Source organism: Plectrocnemia conspersa, unplaced genomic scaffold (assembly GCF_051122295.1).
Source record: "Plectrocnemia conspersa isolate PC_06_02 unplaced genomic scaffold, ASM5112229v1 ptg000002l, whole genome shotgun sequence".
In the NCBI taxonomy this organism is placed as follows: domain Eukaryota; kingdom Metazoa; phylum Arthropoda; class Insecta; order Trichoptera; family Polycentropodidae; genus Plectrocnemia; species Plectrocnemia conspersa.
Window position 1 is genome coordinate 2863673 of NW_028277166.1, and position 20015 is coordinate 2883687.

Sequence of the window (20015 nt, forward strand, 5' to 3'; positions counted from 1 at the left end):
AATTTGCGTGCTGGTTAAAAATAACATTTAAACACACATACACACACGATATATATAATGCTGAATAATGAAGAGATATATAGATATAGGAAGAAGAAAAAACATTGATATGTAATAATTAAAAAGACAGTAAAGAACAAATGTAATTAATAAAATATGATAAAGAGAAAAATACAACGAAATTTAGAAAGGTTTCAAGAATAAAGAAACATACGCCTAAACATATAAACTAAGACATTTTTGGATGACAATCTTTGTTTGTTACTGTATCGTATTTAATATTGATATAAATTAATTGAAATACAAATTCATTACTGGATTTATTTATTGTATTCCTTAAAATAAGTATAACTGACATTGTTATAATTTTTAAGAAGAAAATTAATTTAAATAATATGCAACTGGATATCAGCTTATAGAAATTTACAATAATTTTTAAAATAAGTTTATTCTACAGATAGATAGTTTTTTAAAATATTTAAATATAATATAAAAAAATATGCAATTATTAAAAGTACAACAATTTTGCACTTTTGTCAAAAAGATAAAATTACTAATATAAAGCCCATTAGATTTCAATGCAAGTTGATTTCAAAGCTGTCGTTATTTTTCCTTAAAAATAATATGTTTTAATAAGTTATTATTGATCATTAAATATGATTACTATAAAATTACACAAAACCCTTTTTTATGTAGGATTAAGATTACATTTGTACCAAGGCAATGTACAAATGTAAGCTTATTCCTACATATGGAACCTTTCCCACTGCCCATGAGTCCTGAGTTACTTTTTGGAGTGCACGCGATTTCGGTTGTTTACTTTTTACGCGATATTTTCTGGAACGGATCTACCGCATAAATTAAGATATGCGTGTATATAGTATTTAAATATTAGAGGTACCTATAAGAAAGGACGTTTTTTTTAAATAAAAACTGTTATATGATAAATATGACGGGTTCTTAGCAAAATCAAAACGATCGAAAAGTATTTTAAAATAAATTTTTGTGATTGATTATATTGTTTAAGCTCATATATGAGTTTTTAATGTAAATATTACAATTTAAAGTGTTTTTGTATGAAAAATCACAAAATTAATATTATAGCATAGCTATGATATTTAATAACCAAAGTAGCAAGTAGTTATGCTTTGTTTTTTGACGGTAAAACTATGTGTGAAGAAAATTACTTATATCTGAAGGAAATTTTACATTTAATTTAACATTATGTATTAGCTGTCTTTAAGAACATTTTTAACCAATAATATTTATGAATAGCTAAATTTTAGAAGTTAATAAAAATAAAAGCAACTATAAAATAACATAGTTATTTATTATATGAAATAAAACAAGTACTCAATTTTAAGCCTAGCAACTTTTTATACTATAATAAAAAAACTCTATATAAAAAAATACTGAATTTTTTCCGTAGCTAATTTATAATTCATATTTATAAGCACCCAATTTTCAATAAATATTTTACTAAAAAAACTAATATCAAAATATAGCAAAAACGAAATAGTAATTTAATTAAAAAAAAACTATAAAATAACAGTTATATTAAAGACAAAAAAAAAGCGTTTTGGGAGTTATAAATATACTTTATAATATACTATGTATATATTTATATAATATATTAATATATTGAATAAAAACCATTAAGAAATATTTCTAGTCATTATTACAAAAGTGCAAAAAAAATATTTTTGATAAATGATTTTAAATGATATTTCTTAGTTTAGCTTTAAAGTTTTTTTTATAACCAAATATATTAAAGGCTCTGTGGGAGCCCGATTAATTTACTATGGCCGATACTAGTGATGGTGGTGGAGGTCATAACATTTATTTGGTGGGCTTGGACAGTAAGACGACGACCGGCGGCACCTCGTCCGCCGATCATTCGTATCATGTAATAACATGTTACTTATTATAAACAATTTAAATAAAATAATACTGCAGCGGCCCAATCTGTGCCAAATTAACACCCGTTTAACAAATTATATTTTTCAAAATATACATAATTTAATCTTAGCTACTTTAAATATATAAATAAAAATTTATATATGCAAGCAAATACAAAAGTAGAAATAGACTATACAGTTTATAAAAAAACTAAGAAAATTTTATATTGTGATTTTGTTATAACTTGTAGAGCTTAAAACTCAGCTTTAAATAAATATTTTCAGCATAAATAAAAATCTGTAAGAATGAATAATAAAATGCTTTTATAGTAATTGGCAAAGCATAAGTTCATAAGTAAATCAATTTTATTATTAAAAAAAAATAAATAACGCTTTGTATGCACAGAAAAGAGATTATTCATTTCACAACGCTTGTCGGCTAAGAGAGGGAGACAAGGACGAAAAGTTTTTTGTGCTGCGATTATGTACTATTCTCACTTCAACATAAAATGACTAAGAAAAATCAATTTGAAAATAGATTCACCCAAATAAATTTTCGAATTTAAAATTAGATAAAATTAGATCCTAGTTATTTTTTATGATATTTGTATGAGCCATTCTACGCGTTACCAAGATTTTCTTAACCAGATTTTTTGTAGCATATTTTTAAAGTATATGTTTATCAATATGTAAAACTCAAGAAATTGACCGACATTAAAACATTTTACAGCAAGAAAATCAGAGAAAACAACCACATCGTTACCAAAATAATGATAGTGCTAATTTTTAAACGTGTTATTAAGTGAGGTACGTTCACAAAGATTGTCATCGTGGGTAGGATATTAGGATTAGACCACGACTGGCTATTGTTTCAAGTGTGTTTCATGGACGGACCGCGGTTGTATGAAGAGGGTCGGCGGCCAACTTGTTGTGCACTCTCTGGCGATGTCATTCCGCAACAGAAGTCAGCATCTGCAACACACCGGCTTCCGGTTCACACATCTACCACCACCAAAGGCAACACCTCAAAACATGACCGCGCTCTATCGAAAAATCTAAAGCCATGATCACACTGGTGCTACAACTCATTACTTTTGGTTGGTGTGAACGCAGCATTACAGACAAAAATTAAATAGTGAAAAAAAATACATTACTTGCCAAATCGACTGATTTTTTAATTTTTTTTTTTGATTTAGATTGATTTACATTTACCTATAACCATTTAGTAAATAGTCTTACTTATTATTATTTCAAAAAAACTTGTCTGTCAGGTTAAAGGTTAAAAAAATCACGGCAAGTTCTATCAAGATTCTCTTTTTTACTATAATGATATAATTCAATTCAAATACCACTAGATTGTAAATTTAATAAGGATTATTAATATACAGTTTAAAACCGCCTGCGTTAAGAAATTCGAAAAAAAACTTTATTTGTAAGAGACAGGTATATGAAGGGTTTTAACAATGCTATTAAGAAGTTTACGCAGACTTTCAAAAGTCATTAAATGCCATCAATTGCAAATAATTATTAAAAACGTTTTTATAAGCTTCGAAACCCATATAGAAAATCTAATAGTTTTGTATCAAATAAGCATTTTTTAAAAGATCTTTTATAATTATTGGCGGTCGCCTAATATTAATTATGTTATTTTTATGGCATATTACATTACTCATTTTATAGAAATGAATTATTAGTTTAGTATTCGACGAACAGCAATCACTTATCACCCATCGAATCATGGACGACTACAGCAAAGACTCACGAAAACTCGCTAATTCAATTTATTCGCTTGATATTGCTACCTGATTTTTTATTTACTTATTTTTGGTGAATTATAGATCTAAATTAGGCATGTAACTGACTAATTTACAGAGTAAAGTAAAACAGTTATATTAGATAAATCAAGTTTTATATATCAACACTATTTTTAAATGGCTTTGAATAAATGTAAAACAATCCATTTATGAATTATTTTCTTAGCACATACGACAAATAATCTTTTAGGGAAACATTGTTTGTAGTCCCCTTTTTGACGCATAACTGCTGCGTTCATACCAACGTATAGTAAGCACCAAGTAAAATTTTGCTGCATTAGATTTTACGATCATATTTTGAAGGTTCTGACTCAATTGTTGTATATTTTATAACTTAAAAGTGCTTAACTTCGGTAGAAGAAATGTCCTAATAGGCGCATTGATAAATGGAAAATAAACCTGTCTTAAATTTGGGGTAAAGGTGAAATTTTAGGGTAATATTGAATATATGAATGTAATGAACTATGATCAAGTTAAAACATAAAAAAGTATAATGCATTTAATTATATTACAATTTAAAAAAAAACATGCAAATATTAAAAAAAACAATATAAATAATGACGCGAAATGATCAGAATGAAATAAAAAAATATAAATTAAATAAAAAATAAAAAAAGGTTTTATTAGTTTATATTTTTTTATTCTATCTGACCCTATTTAATATTAGATGCAAAATTCATGCTTTTTTACCAAATGCAAAATAAGAGAGCTGTGGATATATTTTAATAACTATTATTTTAGTGAAATAAATAAAATTTAATAAAGGTAATAGCAATAGGATTGAATTTTGCAATTTAAAAATTAATTATTAAGAAACAAAAATTTATGGTAGTACTAGAATTTTTAGAAGATTCGCAAACGCGCGACGTGACGTGAATTTATAAAATAAGTTTGTGGCCGAATTGTATTTTAGCAATCAGTATATTACTAATAATTCAATCGTATTTTCAAATCGTTCCAATTATATCGCTTTTGATGAAAAGCAAGCTATTTTGTTCCTCAGTTTTTATTGGTCTGATTATTATTTTATTATTGTTGACGCACTGTCCCGTTTATTACGTACGAGTTGCGTTTGTTGTCAATACAAGTAATTTCACTGTAATATCTTTAATATTAATGTAACGTCACATCGCCTGTCAACGCTTTATTTAATTTTATTGTTCATTTAATTTAAAATATAAAATAAAAAAAAACGATGAAATGAAAACGACGATTTTAATTCATGTCCTCTTATAAAAACAGATAAAATAAGGTGACAGTGTCGTGGAGTGGCTGGGATAAGAATATAAAACTTTTCAATCTTATAAAACAAGGGTCGTAACTTTGACCGTTTTGGCTCTCAATACAAGCTCTCTGCGTAACGATAATATTCGTAGCATGAGCAAAAAAAAAACGTTTTATTGTTACGCGCGTGCCGTTTATTTGTCTCGATTTTATACGCTCCGGTAAAATGTTTATTACTCACCCTGTACCGGCGGTAAGAGACGCTTGTCATATCTGGAGTTCTTGAGAAGATTGTCTAGAATCTCCTTATCCGATTTGCCATCCTCGAATCTGAAACATACACATGTCGGATAATCATGGTGTTTCATGAATATGCTAGTACAGAGTGTGCCAAAATCATATGAATTAGAGTCAAGCAATTAAAAATTTAAAAATATATTGTAGAGCAATAAAAATATCTAGAGAAAAATGACGAATATGGGGGAAAATAAAAATAAATTATGGTTACTTACATGTCGGATACAAGAGCTGAGGCTTGGCACAGCATGAGAAAGAAGGCCACCGCGCGTACTACTGCGCATGCGCAACCCATATTAGGACATCTGAAACAATTATAAAATAAATAATCATTAAGGCATCGATTAGCGTAACAGTAATTAGGTATAAAAATGTTCCATTAGTAATGAATAATTGTAAAGTCTTGTGGACTTCATACTACGTTGTTGAGAAACATAGCAATAATACACTCGAAAAAAATGTCAACGGAAAAGGATATTCTACAAAAGACAGACTAAGTTGTTATTTGATAAATCGTTATACAACTTAAGTCAAATTCAGCAGTGTTAGGATGAAAAACTAAGAAATACTCGAGTTGTACTGTGTACACACAGCAGGTAGAAAAAACACATCGAAATCACAATAAATAATAAACATTTTTTAAAAAAGTTATTTTGTTTCCAACTCCATTATTGTCTAACAGATTTAATAATTCAAAAAAAGCAAGAATAAAAAAAACATTTTTTTCTCTACACGGCAGAGATTTTTTAATCCAATAATTTAGTAATCTAATATTTATTTATTCCTACAATAATAATCTAATTTATTAAACAATCGTACGATAATAATTTTAGTATTGCCCAGAGTTTCCAAATATTTATTATTTTTATCTATTCGAATATTGAACAATAAACGAGGAAATATTCGAGTTTTTTAATAAATTCGTGGAGTTAAGATTAATAAAAAAATAGTTTAAAAATATGTTGCAATGTTAGCAATAAAAAATACAAGGAATGTTTATTGAAATTAAAAAAAATAATAAAGCATTAAATGTTTCAAACTTAAAATAACTGGAAAATTTTACTTTATTTTTTCCGCCAAAAATACTCATTTGGTTGATTAATTGGTAACAATGAGTTATGGCAATCAAAACTCAGCATGTAAAATATATAACTATGTAGAATAAATTACTTTTGCCAGATTTTAAATTAGAAAGGTAAAAAATTCAATAACTGGTATTAAGAACGTCCTCAACTGCGTAATAGTAGCTCATAAATATGAGTATTTTTCGAAATTTCGGCAATTACAATCACTTTGTGCGAGACTGATTATTTTTTGGCATTTAGCTTAGCCTTAAAAATGAATGACATGCATTGACTATCTGCGTTATTCAACTGTGTTTTTAAAGTTCAATATTAATCTAGAAATTAAAAAAAGTATTTAATACTTTATGAATAGTTTAACAAATATTTAAATTAAAAATAGTTTAAAAACAGGCAAATAAAATTTGATATTGGAATATTCGAATGGAAGTATCTAGCATTGTCTTGATGATTTTAATAATGGTAAATAGATAAACGCAAAAAAGTCTATACAGCACATAGATAGGTGTACAGGTAATACATATGTACTAAAGTTTACAAAAACCTAACAATAATAACTTATATCAAATAAAAACTAATGAGTTTGCAAAAAATATGTATTTTGTTTTAAGAGAATTATGGCCCTTGAAATTTTCATTTATATACACACGATGCTAATTTAGATATACACACGATAAAGCACTAGTTAGCTCCTAGCGACATAAAATGACAGGAGTGATTGGACCAAATCTGACGATCGAAATTGAAAGTCTGTTTTCCTTCAGATTTCAATAGTGTTATTTTAAATAAATAATATTGTTAGCATACTTCTTTAAAATACTTAGCTATCTAAAAATACGCATTTATTTGTTATTTAAAAACGTGCTAGGCCAACAATAAATACCAGTTTTAAAAGCATTCATGGTACCGATAATATTTTTAGCCTCTTATGGTAAGCCCATAATCCTTGAAATTATTATCTACAAATATACTCAAATACATCCCGATTTATGGTGATTATGGCCGATCGCTAAATACATATAAACTAATTAAAAAAAAGAATATAGTAATAATTTACATCCTAATGATTTACAGCAGTATTATAAAATACAATAAAGAAACTGCATAAAAATATATGATCAATTCTAGAAATAATGGTGGACATACAGACATCTTCGTTTTAACCGTAACGCCTTCGCATTTTTAGCGCGGCCAACTATTTTTGCCTTGCACCATCGACCGCCGCCCCGACCGGCGACATTCCGAGGTCAGCCAGGTGTCAACAACCTTTGTAAGCCCGGATCGATTCTTATGTAATTCGGTTGAGAGCGTCTGCCTGCGCATTCAACGCCCGGAAACGCAACACGCGCGACGCACTCGAAAATTTATGGAAAAATGGCGGTTCTCTCTTCGTTATGAAATTTTGACACACCCTCTACGAGGCATCACTGTGTTATGCTCCTTTAAATATTTTACAGCAGATGTTACTTTATTATGTTATATATTTATATGAGCAAGTAAAAGTAAACCTTAAAGTCTATATATTTGCAAAAAAAGACTGGGAATAGAAAAAGTCTTAAAAAAAGGCATTACGACGGTGTAGTTTTTGGTTAAAAAATCATAGCTTAGTATCAACCTGTGAGAGTTATTTATTCACAACACGTATACAGTTTTATATTATAAATGTTACAGTAAACGTATATTAATAATATAAATACATTTTCACTAGCATTATATCGAAATACATTTTCACAGGTAGTTATATATTTGTACTAGTGAAATTAAATGCTGCTCTAAACTTTCATTTGACAGCAGCGAAAGGTTTATTTCCGTGTATTTTTTTACTAAACAGACGTGTTTATATCGTTTATTAAATCAAAGTTATTGAAATCTAATGTCTATTTTTGATACAAAGGGTTTTAATATTTTTCATAGACAATACAATTTTATAAATATGTTATAAAACGGAAATACGGAACATGTGCAAACGAATGGTAACTAGTTGGAATTTTACATAGATTGGGCCGCTGCAGTATTTATTATATTATGTTACATGTTGGTTAATAATGATACAAATGATCGGCGGACGATGCTCCGCCGGCTGTTGCACTCCGTGGTCCACCAAAATGTTCGAATGCCGTCACGCCAGTGTTACCTTAATGGTCAAATAAATCGGTCTCCCACCGATTTAACTTACCAAATATAATTTCAAAAATATTATAGAGCGTCAAATCACATGTTAAAGCTAAACCTAACTCAAAGGAATTATCTTAAAACTAATTTAAGTTTTTAAACTTTCATTAGATTAAGTTAGGTTTAATCAATTTATTTAGGTTCGGGTTTAAACAGCAAATAGATGTTTCGCAACTGGCAAATATAGTTTCAACGACAGAAGGGCAACACTTTACACATTAAAAGCAAAATGTTTTGAACATTCGCGTAATAATAAAGTTTGATTGACTAAGGAAATTATAAATCAGTTAGTAAAATGCTTAGTTAGTAAAATTATATTTCTAATAGTGAAAATATATAAAAATAGACATTCACTGTAACATATATGTTCTTTATTGATCATATGAGTTCGTAATCCAGATTAAAAAAAATAGGAAATATAATAGAACCTTGACATTTGATCAAATTTGACGTTCTTTTATTATCTTGGCTTTTAAGCGCGTGAAGTAATAAAGTGTTATTCGATAGTTGCTTAGCATTTTTTTATGACAAAGTTTTTGTTAAATATTCAACACCTTTCGAGCAAATTTGGTTGCTCATTCTTAAAACATAAGTCAAAATTGCTTTGCATGATCCGTACGAGATACCACTTTCTTAACGAATCTCCGTACTTATTTATTTATTTGCTCAACTTATAAATATTAAGAAATAATATTAAATATTAAGGTATAATCCCAGCCACTGCAAAAGGGTTAAAGAAGGTCTAAACTGTGCCGTTTTATTGACGCGAAACCGGAATCGCAAATTTGTGTACACACGTGTATTACACTTTAGCCGAGAATAGGACAGAAGTTGAAGGAGTGGCAGTTGCAAGAATAGACGAAACTTAAAAGACCCTTTCACGTGACACGTGTACTTTCACGGGATTTATGTATTATGTATGTATGTATGTGTGTGCTCGAGGAGCTGAAATTTTAAAGTAGACGCGCAGAGTCATGAATAAGTTATGGTGTGACTTAATTATGACGTCATTTGAAATTCTCTATGAATTGGTGTGTATTTGCGAAATCACTAAATCGTTTAGAATTCAAGTATTTCGAGTACTTTTGCATTATTCTCTTTCATTTTCACCAACGAGAGTTTTGCTTTATATCTGATTTTAGTGTTCTATTTGTGTAATATATACAGACTATGAATATCATAGAAAAGAAGCAGTATGAAGTTAAGTCAAACTGAAATATTATATCTTACGTAAGATGCAAAACAATTCAATAAAAAAGAGACAAATTTATGATTTTTTTAACATTTTCTTGTATACATAAAAGGGAGTGCTATCTTGGTATAAAATTATCCTTCTTTAATTTTTAAAGAAAGGTTTTTTATAGTCTGAGTTGCTTTTAATTAATAAGCTGAGTACATTATGTGTCTGTCGTAATTATCTGCCTATAATCCAGTAACTTATAATGAATTATGCCATTCATATTCCATCAAATGCATAATAATATATTATCGGAGTTAGAATTGGGGGTTGATTAGCATATAACTACCTTTTACGTTGCGTGTTAAAGTAGAGGATCCACTTCTAATCTTTAATATAAATTCGACTCAAAAATAAATCTTTCTGTTCCAGAATCATTAATTATTTACATATTGAGATCCATTTTAGACAATGCATGAGATACTCATATTCTGCAAATAAACACTTTTCCTAACTATTTAAATGTCTGTGAACTGATATGGTAAGCCCTAATATCCTCACTAACTACCACCCTTACATAAATATTTAATGGAAAAATTCCCGAAACGAAATTTTTAGAACCACATTTGACATTTTATAAATTTAATGGTATCTCTGCACATTGCTTTATAGATATTGTCGCATTATGACTGAGTTGAAACAACTCATAAAGCATAATATAAATTAACTGATATTATTTTATCTCCAGCGCGATTGTTGATTTAGAGTTAAACATATCGAAACAAAAATAAAATCTTTAACTGAATAGCATCATTGATATGACTACTGTTAACAAGCACTAGTGAAATTATTTAAACATTAATGCAAATGTAAGAAAAAAACGTACAGATTAATGGGAACTTATGCAAGTTGTTGTTAGAGAAAGAAACTTCGATTATATGTGCTACCTTATTACAAGTGTGGCGACCACACATATAGTCACATTTAGAAGGGCGATTGTCTCATTGTTAATGACCGTGACCAAAAACGTTCTTTAACAATGAGACAAACATCATGGCACAAGAGGGATTTCTTTTGACCACACAACACGGGTCGTTAAGAGAATCCCTTTTGTGACTAAATGGTACGGACGCAATCAATCACTACAATGCAAACCCTTTCCGAAGAATTCAAAAGTCTGGAGCCAAGCAAAAAATTCGCTTTCGAAAATATACATCCGATCCATAGTCAAAATTGTAATTATAACTTAATAAACAATCGAATAGGATTCATCGAAGAGTCTCATTGGCCGCGAGAGCAACTACCCCTAGGGCTACGCCCCTTAAACAAGTATTGTTATTAAAGCACTGCATATTTATTAGTAGCTTTTCAATAAGCACAGATAACCGACTTTCTAATCATATGTAGAATAGTATTGATTTCTTATCTATGTACTCGAAATTGGTAAATGCATTATGGATCGCAGTACCATAATCACGTTGATGGATAATAAAAGATGAATTTAAGACTCATATCTATGTTTGAATCCATAAAGATAGATATCTTAATACAAAAGTTATTATTATAATATAATTTATGTTTATTGTTTGAATTGTATCAGATGTCGTATACGGTATTGTTATAGTTACATAAGATTTCCCACAGAAATCCGCCCAAAACATTAACACATCTGCGTCAATGTGAACTTTTGCCGATAGCAAGAACAAGGCCCGTCCCTCAGATCTATTAGGGTAATACGTCGCTGCCCACGGGCGTATATAATGTTATGGGCAAAAAATTCACCGCCTTTACCACAGCATAGATAACCTTTAGATAAGACCGGATACGTCGGACCTGTATTGTAGTAAGCACGCAGCCTTACGATACAATTGATCGATGAATAAGCAACGAAAGCATTATCGAACGGCCCTTAACCCTTTTCGGTGAATTTAACGGGACATGTGAGATAAATCAAGACCTTTCCGGCGATTTTGAGGGGACCTTTGTTGTTATAATGGACATTGACGCCTCGAGACGTCGGAAGTTGTGAAAGTTTTATCCGCAAAACTAAGCAGCTTCCTTTTGTAATATGTGTTATAATATTATGATACAGTATGTTCTTGATTTATTATATACATATTTGATTTATCTTTGTAATAAATTATTATTTGTCGTGCGATGACATACGAGATTTTTAGTAAAAATTAATATTTACAAGTTTGAAAGTGGCCTTAAAATTTTTGCAATAATGATAGTTTTTTTAGTCTGGATAAAAATACTTTACAGACGTACTTGTCGCACTCATTAAGTTCGCCAGTATTTTGGTATATATAACATTGAAGAATGTAGGTAGGTTTGACGTTCTTTCCAGTTTTCAATCTTTTGCCCAAACTATATAATTCAGAGCGGAACCAGACTCTGTTCTTGTATAATACATCTCCTTGGCGTGCCAAATCTGTATATTCGAACACTTAGTTATCCTCTAAAATATGCAATTCGGGAATTAAAAAAAAAAACATAAAGTAAAATTTCACATCCTAAGTGGAAAATCCGCCATGAATAGGATGAGTTTCGCGAAAAGCTATCCCGAAATTAAATTAGCGTCGCTGATGGAATGTATTGTTTTTAATTTCAATTGTACCATTCAACTTTTTGATTGATCGGCTGGGAAAATGTCAGTCTGGAAAGTTTTTATTAGGGAGTGTGTGTGGGTTAAGCCGTTTTAGAGTGCGCCGGGTCGTCGGCCAAAAATTAGGTTAACTTCCAGGGTGCACGTTTTTTTGACCGTGTCCTTGTCGGAAGCTTAATGGTTTCGTAACACGACACTGCGTTTCCCAAACGCTTTTGTGTACGTGTAGTGTAAAAGCCGAACTTCCGGTCATGTGACCGGGTGCAGTTCCGACGCCATTATTATTTGTGTGCTTGTAAGCTGTGAAAATAATTTTTTTGGTATTTTGTGACAAAACCAGTTATGTAAATTAAATTTTATGCAGTTTGTAGAGCTGCATCTATCAAAACAGGGTTAATAGGTTGGTTGTTGAAGATTTTTTTAGTAAGAAGTTGTCCAAATGCTTAAAGAAATGTCTGATGATTTGATGAGGCAATATTTTAAAGCTCAACTCCCTTAACTTTTAAACTCTTAACTCCGAGACTAGAGCATCAAAAGTCAATATAATTTTAATTTGGTGAATTTTGGTTTCGCAAATGATTTTGTAGAACCATTTTTTGTCTTAAAAGATTTCCTTTACGTTACACATACAGTTTATACGATTGGAAAAAATATGGTTTCTATTACATTAAAAAATGTAAAACATGCCGAACGAAAAATTCAAAACAAACTTATGAACTTATGTAATTTTATTTAAGTTCGTGCGGCACTCATTTGTTAGGCTTTTTGCTAATCTCAGATATTTTAAGTGGATAAGAATTGTAAGATTACAAATCCTAACTTTAGTGAAAGCTATCGAATTGTTATCAAGAAAATATTCATCTTAAAGCCTTTCGTCCTCAATAAAACATACGCTGTTTAACATTACTAACACCAAAAGCAATATTTATTTGATGAGCATGTTTTGTGCTTTTGACTATTTTTCATATTTAATTCACTAGTTCTAACTTTAAGGTAAATTTGACATTATCAAAATACAAATCAACAAGTTCACCTTAAGCTTATATTAACTTTAGTACTAAGAAATAAAAAAAATATTGAAAAAAATAAAATTGCGAATATTTTCCTAGCTAGTGTATATTTTCCCTATAAGTAAATATATCTTAGGAACACATTGATATTAAAATTTTAATTAAATTATTTACTAAGCAGTTGGAAAGATATTATGCCGATTCTGATTGCACGCTTTTTATGCGTTAATATCCTTTTTTGCCCTTAACCGTCAAAAATATAGTGGCTTATTTAATACTACGAGACATAAATAATATCAAAACATTATTCTTGTTGTTTTTAAATACTTATGTATATTTAAATATTGAACACTAATTTTAGATTTTTGTTAAATATTTTAACTGAATTTACTGTATTTAAAAGATATATATACATTTTAAAATGAACCTGTATTATGATAATTTACTAATTAGTAATGATAAATTAATTGTTTATTATTTAAAAATATTATCCCATTTTTAAACCACAGCTAAATTAGCATGGACATTTTGCTTTTTAATAGTTTTCATTTTAACATAACATTTAACATATATTTAAAAAAAATAATGCATAGCATATCATTGCAAAACTTACTAAAAAGGTCTAAAAAAGCTGATTAATTAGTATTATCAAATCAGATACCGACAAGTTTACGTTAAACTTATATTAACATTTTGACGATAAAATATTTTTTTTATTAAAAAAAATAAAATCGCGAATATTTTCTAAGCTAACGTAAATTTTCCGTATAAGTAAGCATATCTTAGGAACACATCGATATTAAAATTTTATTTTTATTATTGTAGTTTTTCAAAAGCGTCATTATTTACTAAGCAGTTAGAAAGGTATGGTGCCGATTTCGACCGTGCGCTTTTTTATATTTTGTTAGCGTTAACAAACAATATTGTATATCTTAGTCCATTAAACTACTAAAGCAAAAGTGAGGTTCGATGCATATCTATCCTAAGCAGGTATGCAACGCAGCATCCCAGAATATACATTCTATAGAATGACGACGTTACGATTTTTTTTACTGTTTTTGATTCTACATATCGAGATACAGTAAAATCGACATTGTTCAAAAAACTGAGGACTGAATGTTACGTTTGACTTCCACCCTAATTGTAGAGTGTATACTATTTTAATCGCAAGATAACTGCTACACTGAATCACTTTATTACCACATTTCATTTAAAACTACGAATTTGATTCTCGCTTGAAATCAACGAGAATTCTGTCAAAAGTCTAGCCAAGGGTTGATACATATCTCATAGGTACCAAACACAACATTACCGGATTATATATTCTACAAAATGACGACATTAAAATTTATCGAATTAAAGCCGTTATTTACTAGAATAATATATGTTTTAGATAATAACAAAGAGTCTAGTTCCACTCTAAATCATTAAAACCAGAGGATCGAGAATAGGAATGGATGTTTTGCTTTTCTAAAAACACTGATGAATTGCTGCAACTAACACTTTTCTCCCGATTTAATAAATAAGAGTCCAGATGATTTCGCATCTAGCGAATTAATTGACACTACACAAAAAGGAGCTGTAACTAACACTAAATAAAAAAATATCTAAAATAAGTTCTAAAATTATCAAAAAAATAAAAAACAGTGACCAGCTGAATGCTTATCTAGATTAATGAGACTTCAGAAAAATATTTACATGAATCAGGTTAATATAGCCCGAAAGAGGTGCTTCAGATTTAATCAAGAATTCATTTAAGTACTGGAATATGAACAATTGCACTCAAGAATCAATACACGTGGCGTAGCATACCGATACGTCGACGTCAACGGGCGAGTCCTACCACCGATGTTGACAATTTGGCATTGGCACAAGATATCTCTAACAATGCATGGATTTACACATCTATATCCAAGAATCCATTAAAACAGAGCTCTTAAATTATAAATTTAAATTTAGTTTAAAAATAATAATATTGAGAACCTCTGAATTGTTTATCAGCCTGCTGAACGTGGGTCGCATCTGCGGTATTTTAGTGATATGAGATGGTAAACTTTACAAAGGTGCCTGCATGCGTGCGGTGAGGCTTATTGCCCTCGCAGTTTGAGGGTCTGTGGTTTTCGCCCGCGGGAATTAATCAAAGTCCCCGAACTTTGTCTTTGAAGTGTTGGACAAACAAAAGTGTCGACGAGGGAAGAATAATTTATTTAATAAAACAACTTCGTGTCCGGCTTCCTGCGATTAAGGGTAGGAAATGTAATTTTCAGAGGGTTGGTTTTATAACGCCGAGATTAAATTTTTATGTTTACGTTATAAAGCATATCTCATTTAAATAAAGAATACATCAATCATCCCCTATGTACATTTGCTCAATATATTAACATTTTCTATGTATACAATTTAACTGAAGGTTGGAAAATTAACTGGTAGGTTGTTGAGGCAAAAGTCTTAATCTGTAGTGCCTTGACCTATTTAGACTTATGATTTAAATGTATATTATATTTATATATTTTTCATGATAATAATATAAATAAAAACTGACCCAAGATATTAAAAGTAATTTTTATTACTGCTGTTATATAACTTCTAGTCATAAATCTTTTACGATCTTCGAGTTAAAGTAGACTTTATAAACTTCTAATGCTGTATAATGTAATATTAATTGTCTTTAAAGAGATTGTCAAGCTTCACATGCTTTTTAAATATTAAATTCATTGCAATTACGAGTGATTTTTATCTTGACCACATTAAAAATATATTTGAGTGTTAACAAAACTACCCTTACACACGATAAAAAACAATATAGAATAATATACGATTCAGAGATTAAAACGCAAAGGTATAAGCAATCCTTTACGTCGATTAAAATCGTAATTTCTCTTCGGATAATATAATAAAACTTCAAGATAAGACTTTTTCTGATTTTTATGAGTTTCAAACTCAAGACGAATCCCAAGCGTTCTTTAAATAATTTACTGGCTATATTATGATTTTATCGAAAAGCTTAAGTACATTCCCTTTTGTTTGAACAAAGTGAATATTAAATATATTCAAAAAACTTGTATTTACAAGCAAACATATATAAAACGCTACTTGCAAAGTCTTATTTTGAAGCTTTTGCATGTTAGTTTTTTTTTGTGTTGGGAATTGAAAGAGCGTATAAAGATTTTTCGGAAGTCGTCCTAGAAGAACCACTCGTGCTTAGTTATCTTTTTATATTCTTGGGTGGATTTTTTCTTCTGGAAATGTTTGCGGATCACGCAAACTCACGAAAAATATATATCTAGAGAAAATTGCAGATTTATTGGACTGGAAAATTATATATGTCTATACGGAATAACTCAGAATTTGAGTATATATTTTTATATTATTATATAACGTATACGATACGCGAAAGCTTATTAGAATAGCCATTGGAAAAATATATTTCCCGATCCCGAAAAAAATATACAAATATATAATATATTGATTTACATACCGTAATAAAAGTTTATCGGTTTTCATAACTAAATTGTAGTTTCGGTAACTTTATGGATGAAATATTGTATTTATTGGGATTTATGATTTTATATTTTAAAATTTCATTACATTACTTAATCAATATTAAAATTAAATATATTTAATAAAATTTTAATTTACACAAATGAAATATGTATTTTTTCACAATATTATGTATGTTAAACAACTATAACAATTGTACTGTTATATGTTTATTTTATTAGTTACAATTATACATTAATTCGGCACACAAATTAAAAAAAGCTAGTTATTATCTGTCTTTTATAAAACAGGTTGTTAATTGTTATTAAAGATTATATTAATAAACAATTTTTATTGAAGAAATTATAAATTACATAATTTATATAAAAATAACGCACATAATTTGTATGATGGGTAAATTCAACTGTAACAAAAAAATATACATGTTATAAAAATAATAATAACTAATTTAGATTAGCGAATAATTTTACATATAAATCGTGTTATTGTATTTTTATGAAGTTATAATCAAATCTTATTAATGGGTATATCTTTTTTTTTAATATATTATATTAGTCTATAAGTTTTGATAAAGATACTAGATTTTATTTTTTAAGCTTGTACAACATTAAAAATCCTAATCATTTTAATAAAATAATTTCAATTACGTGGTTATTTCATATTGTATGGTCAGACTTTTAAAAAAAAAAATCACGATTTTTGAGTGAAGCAAGGTAAACAAAAAATTTTTCAAAATCATTTTTTGAAAATAGTTAACTTCGGACTGTTAAGTAGTAAATACGATTTTTTTTGTTAAGGCTTTAGTTGATATTTGTTTAATGACAAGAAAAATAAATTTTTATCTGATTAGGGGTACTTGGGAAAATATGTCTTTTAGAAAAATATCTGTAGAGCTGCATATCGTATGAATTTCATATAAAAAGAAAAGCATCAGCTGTTACAAAAATCATTTGTGCAATTTATGGCGATATAATGAATATCAGAAAATGCAAGAGATGGTTTTGAAAGCTAATAATGTTGTTTTTGATTTTAAAGATGAGCCTTGAAGTGAACCACGCAACTTGGAAGATGAAATAGCAATTCAATCTGAAATAGAAGCATATTCAACGGTAACCATCGAATAATTATGAAAAAAGGACGGTAGTGTATGGACTACTGACCAAAAATATTGCCAAGAGTTGAAGAGAAGGAGCTTTGGGTTACCTATGAACTGTTGAATAACTACAGAACAACGAGCATCAACACAATTAATCTTTTGTGGAAAAATAATAATTACAGTAATTTTATAAAATCAGAGCACTTGAGACAAAAAATGTGTTCTTAATAGAAAAAATAAAATATCTGTTAAGTCATATACATTTTTAATCTGTTGTTCTAATCACGTTAAAAATAAATAATTAATGAAATTTAGATCGCTTTAAAAATCATTAAATATTTTTTTTTTTAATAAATAAAATAATTACTTGGTTTACTAATTATGATGCATATATTATATTGAATTCGTTTTCTTTTTAATGTAATTGTTATTTTTATTATAGTAGTAATGTATTTTATTAAAAATATTTTTTAATCATTTCGTGGTAATTAAGAAAAATTTAATTTTAGTCATAATATATAAATTTTAAAGTCCACAGACAAGATTTAATTTTGCGATGAAGCGAAAGTAAATGGATAAAAATTGCAAAGAAATATTTCAGAACCACTTTTGTTTTGCGAGCTTAGTATTATTTTAATATATGAATTTATTAATCGTAATAGCACGTGAAAGGGCTCACTCGTCTCAATATATTGTTGACAGAAAAAATGTATATCTACTATAAGTCAATGAAAAAGAAAAGCAGTAACCTTATGAACTTAAAGCATCATATCATTTTAAATGAAGTTTTTTATAATTTTCTATTTACGAAAGTTAAGAATAAAAATTTGTTACTACTTATAAATCTATAATATATAATAATTACTTAATCAAATAATTTATACAGTGTAATTAGTATTAAAATTGCATTGGAGTATTAAAAAAAATCTGTTTACATCTCCATTAACCGATGGATAACAAGCGATCAAGACCCAAACATTCATAGATCATTAACAGTAAATAATAACAATAAACTTAAATGACGTTTTTTTGTGTACGACTGTCTTTTTTGGCATTTTTGAAATCTGCTGTTATATAAAATTGCGAAATAATTTTGCCTCGACTCGTTCCAAAAATATTAAAAAAATATTATTTCATTCATTCATTTCACTAAAATAAATCGGGTCCTGCATTTCTCAGCGCTGATATACACACCGCGGAACACGCCCGTATCTCTCACTCACTCTCGTCACTCAACACGGGTGCGAGCGAAAGGGAAAGTATCTCATCGTACGCGCCTGATACACACCCACTTCAATATACCTTATATTATCAAAAAAGCACACGGAATGTTGATTTATATCAATAAATATTTACGCACACTTAAAAATATATGCACAATCACAAATAAATTGTCCTTGCTCCTGATAGCTATCGCTAAAAACATCTTTGTATCTGGATGTGGCATTATCGAGCGCTGACAGTGAAAAATAAGGGTCGCAATCACGACTTTCTAGAGCTAGTGTTGACAGCATCTTTTAAATTGCATATACGCTACATAGAGTAATAAATTGTATCTTAAAAATCCTAGAATAAAGGATACTAAAACGGATATTCTTCCCTTATAGCTCTTGAATATAGCGATTATTTTGTTATTTAACGTCACACCAAACCAACAATTTGATCAGTCACACAACACACGACAGCGAAACGCTTCAGGCACGTGACGTGACACACTGACACACACGCGCGCGTGTCAAAATAGGAACAGACTCAAAATCGAATTACGCGCGTGTAAACTTTGCGAATTCAATTACACCACACTAATTCTTTCGTTGTAACCAAATCCGCCTGCGACCGACGTTGACGTATACGTATATATATGAATTTACGACGCAAATATTTTGGATTGAACTCATCCCATTCACAGCATAAACAAATTAATGTCAGAAAAAATAATGGCACGATGTGATAAGCGGAAAAGCTGCGAAGAATCTTCTATAGAAGTGGAAGCACGGGATTAAGCGATTATGATCGTTCGATTTAACAATGTACCACATCATTAAGTTATGTTTTAAACGTGTGGATAAGATAATAAACTGTAAAATATATATTAATAAATACAGAAAAAAATGTTTTCCGAATACATTTTATAAT

At 29.0% G+C, this 20015-nt stretch overlaps 1 protein-coding gene across 34 annotated transcripts in view; it reads right to left on the reverse strand.

Annotated features, from left to right (window-relative positions):
* Positions 1-20015, reverse strand: part of pHCl-1 (pH-sensitive chloride channel 1) — a 206309-nt gene that overhangs the window by 27352 nt on the left and 158942 nt on the right. For 17 of the 34 annotated variants that reach the window (XM_088205184.1, XM_088205176.1, XM_088205161.1 and 14 more), the window contains exons 4-5: positions 5449-5538; positions 5178-5266 (exon numbers count right to left, since the gene is read on the reverse strand). In XM_088205184.1, coding sequence (XP_088061310.1) covers positions 5178-5266; positions 5449-5528 — 169 coding nt within the window. In that variant the 5' untranslated portion in view covers positions 5529-5538. Of the gene's footprint in view, positions 1-2792; positions 2865-5177; positions 5267-5448; positions 5539-17160; positions 17187-20015 lie in introns of those variants that run through there. The other 17 variants (XM_088205185.1, XM_088205163.1, XM_088205159.1 and 14 more) reach the window with 2 other exon arrangements.